The 8285-nt window shown below is 36.5% G+C and overlaps 1 protein-coding gene across 1 annotated transcript; it reads right to left on the bottom strand.

Annotated features, from left to right (window-relative positions):
• Window positions 1-5428: 5428 nt before the first annotated feature.
• On the bottom strand, window positions 5429-6654 carry LOC132013159 (heterogeneous nuclear ribonucleoprotein D-like). Its single transcript, XM_059392892.1, has one exon. The coding sequence runs from the start codon at window positions 6614-6616 to the stop codon at window positions 5711-5713; it is 906 nt and encodes a 301-aa protein (XP_059248875.1). The 5' UTR covers window positions 6617-6654; the 3' UTR covers window positions 5429-5710.
• Window positions 6655-8285: the final 1631 nt, after the last annotated feature.

Raw genomic sequence — 8285 nt, 5'->3', positions numbered from 1 at the left:
AGGGTGTAGGCTAAACTGCACTAACAAAGGGATCTGAATATCGTGGTTCCAACATTCTCAAAATCATTCCTCATGGAGCAGTCCAAGGTAAGGGGAGGCAATCCAGGGTACGCAGGCAGCTCTGAATAAGTCCAAAGAGCCTCCCTGTTTCTTTCTATCTCCTTGCTCTCACATCTTCAGTTTAAAGCAGGTCTATATTCCAAATGATAGGAAGGTGTAAAGAGAGGAAGTAGACACAAGTTTTTTTGTTTTTGTTTTTGTTTTTTTCCCCCATTTTATTTTATTTCTTTTTAGTATTCCAGCATTCATTGTTTATGTACCACTCCCAGTGCTCCCATGCAATATGTGCCCTCCATAATACTCACCACCAGGCTCACCCAGCCCCCCACCTCCCTCCTCTCCAAAACCCTCAGTTTGTTTCTCAGAGTCCACAGTCTCTCATGGTTCCTCTCCCCCTCTGATTTCCCCCAACTCACTTCTCCACTCCATCTCTCAATGCCCTCCATGTTATTCTTTATGATCCACAAGTAAGTGAAACCATATGATACTTGACTCTCTCTGCTTGACTTATTTCACTCAACATAATCTCTTCCAGTCCCGACCATGTTTATACAAAAGTTGGGTATTCATCCTTTCTGATGGAGGCATAATACTCCATTGTATATATGGACCATATCCTCTTTTTCCACTCATCTGTTGAAGGGCATCTTAGTTCTTTCCACAGTTTGGTGAATGTAGCCATTGCTGCTATGAACATTGGGGTACAGGTCATCCTTCTTTTCACTACATCAGTATCTTTGGAGTAAATACCCAGTAGTGCAATTGCAGGGTAGTAGGGTAGCTCTATTTTTAATTTCTTTCTTTTTTTTTTTGTTTTTAAAGATTTTATTTATTTATTTGACAGAAATCACAAGTAGGCAGAGAGGCAGGCAGAGAGAGAGAGAGCAGGAAGCAGGCTCCCTGCTGAGCAGAGAGTCAGATGCAGGGCTCGATCCCAGAACTCTGGGATCACGACCTGAGTCGAAGGCAGAGGCTTTAACCCGCTGAGCCACCCAGGCACCCCTCTATTTTTAATTTCTTAAGGAATCCCCACACTGTTTTCCAAAGTGGCTACACCAACTTGCATTTCCACCAACAGTGTAAGAGGTTCCCCTTTCTCCACATCCTCTCCAACACATGTTGTTTACTGTCTTATTAATTTTGGCCATTCTAACTGGTGTAAGGTGGTATTTCAATGTGGTTTTGATTTGAATCTCCTTGATGGCTAATGATGATGGACATTTTTTCATGTGTCTGTTAGCCATTTGTATGTCTTCTTCGGAGAAGTGTCTGTTCATGCATCCTGCCCGTTTTTTGACGTGATTATCTGTTTTGAGTGTGTTGAGTTTGAGGAGTTCTTTATAGATCTTGGATATTAGCCCTTTGTCTGGAGAAGATATTCACAAAAGCCACAAGATTTTTAATCCCATGGTCACAGCTATTATAAGGGACACCTCCAAATGTAGCCTTCAGGTGGGTGTGCCCATGTAGCTACTAAGAAGAAAGAGAGAATGAAGACTCGGAGGGAAATCAACAATATTTCAAGGACTTTTCTCAAAGTGCCTTCTCTTTTCTGACCTCTGACTCCCACTAGTTTCTCCTTAAAGCTATTTAAATTCCAGCTCTATTTGGCCTTTGAAGTCACTCTACTTCTGTATATTAGTTTTCTCTTTAAAAAAAAAAAAAAGGAAAAAGTTTTAATTTAGCTACTATAAAATTATGGTCTCTAAAATCCCATGATTTTTTTTTCAAGTAAGAGAAAGAAAAAAAAAAGAATTTGTTAACTATACAGACCCCAAAATAATTTTACAGAAGCATAAAAAAATGTCCCCCAATTAAAAATATAGTATTGCCAACTTTACAATGTCTTATGATGGACAAATTTATTTTCAAAATTAATCAACAGTCTCTCAATAAATCTTTTCTTTTTTTTAAGATTTTATTTATCTATTTGGCAGAGAGAGAGAGAGAGAAGGAGAACAAGCAGAGGGAGCAGCACACGGAGAGGGAGAAGCAGGCTCCCTACTGAGTAAGGAGCCCAATACAGGGCTTGACCCTAGGACATACTTTTTGTAAAGGACCTATCATGACAAGAGTAGTTGTATTAAATTACTCTCTAAGTTAAGAGCTAAAAGGCCCTTCCAACCTGGTTATGGCGGGTAGGGGTAAAAAGAGGTGATAAGAGGGGTGCAAGACTCATTTGATAAATATTTGAATATCTTCTTTATATGAGATAACATATAAATTATATTGAAGGACATAATAAAGACCAAATCACCCTCTTCATGCTTAATATGTTTATAGTCCCTTAGACTCATGGGGGCTTGTGATATTTATTCTAATAATCAAATGAAACATGTTCTAGGATATTTTAGCAGAAGAAAGATACCTGTGGACAGTTTGATAGTAGGATTGGCAACTAGCATAGAGCTGAGACCTGGGATTCAGACTTATATTCACCCACTTGGGGGAGGCTAACTTATTTTATGTGCTGAAGGAAAAGTTCAATTTGGTGGGCAAGAACACTTGTGTTCAAATTTTATGCCTATTTCCAGTTGTGGTGCACATAAATGGAAGGAAATTTATAAAGTGAGGTGTCAGGAATACCAATTGTGACTTAGGAAGTCCAGTAATACATTTTCTTTAGGAATTGCATAAACTCAACCTCAGAGCCTTAGAATCAGAATCAAAGTTCTAATCTTTGGAAGGGAATTGGCAAGATTGAGTTAAGGGTTCCAGACTTGGTGGGGATTGGAATATTCAACAAGTTAATAGCAGTGGTTCAGAAATGGAGAGCAAGGTAAATGGGTTTAGACTTCAGAAAATTAGGTAAGTATTGGGAAAGATTGTGAAATGCTAAATAAAATAGTTTGGGATTCTGTTCTTTAAGAAATGTAGAATTATTGTAATACTTGGTTTTGTTCTTAGCTGGGAAATGACATTACCAGAGCTGTATTTTTAGGAAAAATAATCTTTTAGGGGTGACTTGGAAAAAGCTGAGGCCAATGTAGGAAAATTCATTAATTTCATACATTTCCTTCTGAGCGATTACTTTATGCTATATGTAGTATTTTACACTGGGGTTTCAGAGAAGTAGCTAAGTATGCAATTAGATGAAGGCTTATAGGAAATTTACAGTTGACCTACACTAGCATGTTGACAAGGAAAATAAATACTGGAGAAAAAATCAAAAGCAGAATCTTCAATATTGCATTTCTGAATGGGAAGTATGAAGTTCAGAATAGAACTGAAATGTTGAGCTTGAATGACTGAGATGATATTAATTTCATTAAGAAAAATAGAAAATATAGACATTTGGGATTGGAATGATCAAGTGTGGAAATTATATAAAGAATTTTTAATAGGCATTAGAACTAAGGATCTGGAATTCAGTAAAGAGGTCTGGAGAGGAAAGAGTAAGATATTCAAGCATCATATATAAGGCAAACATTAAAAAATCATGGGTGTGTATCAGAAAATAGGGAGGGCCCACTTACAGAGAAGGCAAAAGAGGAGAATGTAACCACCTATTCATTCAACAAGTAAGTACCAAATGCTTATGAAAAATGGAGGAGGAGAGAATTTAAAGAAAGCAAGAGGTTTACATAGCAAATGCTGCCAAGGGAACTAAAGCTTGGGAAAGACAATGTGTTGTACTAGAAAATAATGGGCTGTGTTTAAAGTAGGTATTCTGGTCAACAGAAGGAGAAACAACTAATTCATAATGAGATTTTTTTAAAAAGGAAAATAAAGAAAATTAAGACAACCGAGTACAATACAATTTTTTCCCCACTAATTCTGTGAAGCCAACAAGCTTCCATTTAACATACTAAAAAAAAAAAAAAAAGTTATTATGGCTAAGGAAAGATAGAATATAGCTTGAATGGGTCAATAAGGGCACTTTAGAGTTGAGGTTTGGGGGTATCTCTTACTTGTAAGAAATGTACCCTAGTTTCAAACATTAATTCTATAAAGACTGTCTTCATAATATTGTAGGCTACTTTCCTTTCCAAAGCGAAGCAACACTGTAAGATCCTTGACCCTATCGAGGGTGTTTATGAGTCAAGTGGATGCTTCTGTCTTGAGGGTAGGGTCTGGCATGTAACTCTAGCCAATGGCCTCAGGGTTGCAGGGCTTCTAGTCAAATTCTGTCATTGGGTCTCTATGAAAAGTAAACACCTCTAATCAACCTTTGAGAAAGAAAAAGTCACCCTTTAGCAGTAAAGAAATGTATTATGAGTTTTTTTAGGTTGCTACTAGTTTCTACCTGATCTAAAAAGTCACCTTGCACCTATGTAAAGAGGATTATTTATATAATTATATGCACGTAAGTCCCCCTCAACCACTATATATAATTATTTCATGGCATTCAAATTCAGCATAGAAACATCAGGACCTAAGTACAAATATTATTACTATAATGGGTTTTCATTTCCAGGGGTCGTCAGGGGAAGGGATTAATTTTGTTGCTTTATTGTACACACAACAAAGCACACAGAGTCATGTTACAATGCCACTGTCTTGAAAATTGCGTTTGAATGTAATAAGAAAGGCACTTTTTGAAACAATTTTGCAATTTTAGATACATTAACTGCATTTCTCTCCATCTTGCTTTGCTAACCAGGTTTGAGGCCTTTCATTTGGATAACTCTGATTCTTGTCAATTTTAGAAGGAAAATGTTTCAAACGCTTTCTTAAAATTCTTTTTCCATCCTTTCTTTGATGGTTTTAGATCGCTCATTAAGGTCATTCTGCAAGTGCTCTGTATCATGGAATTTCAGAGGAGAAATTTTTAATTTAACAACACAGAAAATTAAGCACGACAGAGACTTGACTTAGTATTTGAATTGCAGTTTTCATCAACATGTATTTCTTGAAGCTCAAGTAATATGTAAAGTTTAGTGCTATTCTTAAATCAACCTCAGCCCATGGAGCTTAAGTTTTGTTTTTTTTTTTTCCCCCTTTTTTTTAAGGGGTTATTTAATTAGAGTGTCAAATTGATCTTACAACTCTAAGAAATGTCTATTTGACATATGTGAACCAGAATACTTATTCCATGAAACATTGACCTCAGAAAAGATCTTTCTTAAAGGGATTGTCTATCTTTGAAGAACAAAGACAACAGCTTGTAAAGCTGCTGGTCTCTATGAAGTAACATAATATGACACCAAATCAACCTGTAGGTTGATTATATATAATTAAGAAAGATCAATCTTTGTAGGTATAAATTGGTGTCAACCAAAAAATGTATGTACATATGCATTTCCTTATTTGAATCAAACTGGTTATTTTATGTCAAGTTGAAAATTTTTAATCCTTATATTTTACCCATTGTGCTATTAAACTTATATTGGCTATTTTTTCTTTTTTCTTTTTTTTTTTTAAACAATCACATAAGGAAGCATTTATTTGAGGTTTAACATGAAATCATACAAATAAAATTTGTATAAACACAAATCCACATCGAGTCATAACACAGATAGCAAAAGACAAAGTAAAAACAAAGAAAACTAATTGGCGGCTATATACAGTTGGACACAGTTGTGTCTTGTACACTAGAAAGTCTTTTACAAAATAATCATCTTAGATCAACAGAAGACCAATCTTCAATGTCGTCCTGCAAGATGGGTTAACTTTAGCAATTTCCTCCTGTTTTCTCCAATGTCCTCCTTTAGTATGGCTGGTAATTGTTTTGGTGATTGCCACCCCCTCGAGATGCCTTGCCGTAAGTGCTCTGTTGGCCACTGTAGTCTGCATATCCCTGTCCATATCCATAGTTCCCATAGTTATACCCAGTATAATCATAGCCGCCATAGCCACTATAGTTTTGTTCACCACCATAGGCACTATTGTAATTTCCATATCCTTGATCATAATAGTTATTAAATCCTTGGTTCCAGTTTTGGCCCTGACCTCGTCCACGACCCCTAGTGCCACCTCGTCCACCAGCTGCAGCACCTCTTCCTCCTTTTTGTTGCTGCTGTTGCTGCCTGTATACCTCTTTGGGTTGTGCAACTTTGATTTCACACTTCCCAGAACCGATTTGATGATATCTGCTTTCTAATAATTTCTTTACTGGCTCTTCATCTGTGTATGTGATAAAACAAAATCCTCTTCTTTCATTTGTTTTTGTATCCATGGGAAGTTCAATATTTTCAATCTCTCCAAAGGCTCCAAAATATTCTTTAATTTGTTCTTCCGAAGTATCTGGGCTCAATCCACCCACAAACACCTTTTGGGGCGGTTCTTTCCCTTTTAAAGCTTTGGCCCTTTGGGGGTCTATCAATTTGCCATCCAGTTTGTGTTCCTTGAGTTCCAGCACCTTGTCGACACTAGCCGCGTCTTTGAAAAGCACGAATCCGAATCCTCTGGATCTTCCGGTCACCGGGTCCGTCTTAATCATGCAGTCCACCACTTCCCCAAACCGGGACAGATACTCGGTCAGATCTTTCTTGCTCGTATCCCAGCTCAAGCCTCCAATAAACATTTTCCCGTCATCCTGCTGGTTCTTGCTCGCGTTGATCTTGGATCCCTCTGCGAACTCCTCTATGTTGCTGTACTCGTTCATGTCCTCCATGGCGGCGGCGCTGTCGGCCGGGCGGTGCTGGCGCGCAGTCCGGGCGCGGCGGCAGCGGCCTTTTTTTTTTTTTTTTTTTTTTTTTTTTTTTTAGGTGAATACTAAAACTACTAAATCATAGAATTGGAAGATGTCTTTAAGATCACGCAGCCCAGTCTCTCCAGGTGAAAAACCTGAGGCCCAGAGAATAAGTTTATTAGAAGTGAAAATAGGGCTGTGGAATACTGAATTGCTAATCCAAGATTCTTTTCAGACTGTACTGATGCAATTCTGAGCACTATTCAGATTCTCAGTACTTTTGAAAATATTCAATGCTAATATATTTGTGCATATGCAAAAAAGGCATGTTCTTTTGACAAAAATAAATTCAGAATTTTCAGCATTTATCAGAATGCATTTTTCAATTTTAAACTTTAAGTGAATTCAGAAGCTATCTCTTATGAATTCAGAAAGCAAAAACAATCAAGTTCTTAAAACTAGAAGTATTTTTGATTTTTGAATAGTCTGAAATTTTAGACATCTATATGAGAGGTTCTTAGTCTTTTGTGTGTCATCCATCCTTTTGATAACTTAGTAAGCCATAGATCAATTCCCAGAATAAAATTTTTAAATTCATGATATAAAACATTGCAGAGTTACAGAGGAAGCCAATTATATAAATGTTATTGTTATTTAAGAAACCAAATTCCATAAAATAATATGTGCTTATTTATTTACTTATTAACATTAAATAATATCTAGTGAGTTTAACAGCTGCCATAATTTCAAAGTGGTCATGAATATACAAGATATTTCAAGCTATATTCAACAATTATATTGCAACATGAAAACTATATATCTGATTTGTATTGGTGACAATGACACAGGTACTGTTAATATTACTACTTTTGTAGTTCTTTCCAATACTCGTTTTGAATAAAATGCTCACTTTCAGTTAGAAGTTCATAAATATAAACATACTATTTTTTTCCCCAAATTTCAGGACTCCATCTGAGAATCCCATGAGTTACACTATTTTCCCTATTTTTGATGTTTCAAAACCAAGGTCAAACCCACCCAACATGGAGGGTTGATAGCACAGAGCTGTTGCAGAAAACCGTTGTGTATCCTCACAGAGGTCCTGGCTGCCACCCATTCAAACCCACTACTTGAGAACTCCTGTTTGGCCTCCTCACCCAGATGGTAGTACATGTAACTACGGAATTTCAATCTCTACTTTTCCTAACTGACCTTCACTTGGCTTGCACTTCTAACTCGAGATTCACTCTGCTCTCTGTCCTGATTCTTTTTTCTCTCTCCCTCTCCTCACTGCATCCTTCTCGTATGTGTGTACGTAGAGATACATACAAACACAAACTCATCTGTCTTCTTAATCAAAGGTCAGTAAGTGAAAAAGTATGTCCTCTCTCTACATTTACCTATAGATGCTTTATGGCTCTTTCATTTTATTAAAATACTTCCAGATTTAAAGAGAAATCCTTCAACTTAAAGACAATGTCACCGAAAAAAACCTGCTCTTCAAATAAGTTGAAGAGAGAATTGGTTGTCTAACATACATACAAAGAATGCTTACCGTAATTCAACATTTTATTTTATAAGAAGTGAGTATAATCACAGATATTTATTTTTATTTATTTATTTAAAGATTTTATTTATTTATTTGAGAGAG

The sequence above is a fragment of the Mustela nigripes genome, chromosome 3 (genome assembly GCF_022355385.1).
Source record: "Mustela nigripes isolate SB6536 chromosome 3, MUSNIG.SB6536, whole genome shotgun sequence".
NCBI classification, from domain to species: domain Eukaryota; kingdom Metazoa; phylum Chordata; class Mammalia; order Carnivora; family Mustelidae; genus Mustela; species Mustela nigripes.
Note: the sequence above shows the minus strand (reverse complement) of the source record. Positions and strands in the feature narration are given on the sequence as shown.

Bases quoted from the DNA above. Each gene is read 5' to 3' on its own strand.
- LOC132013159 (XM_059392892.1), bottom strand. From the start codon at position 6,616: ATGGAGGACATGAACGAGTACAGCAACATAGAGGAGTTCGCAGAGGGA.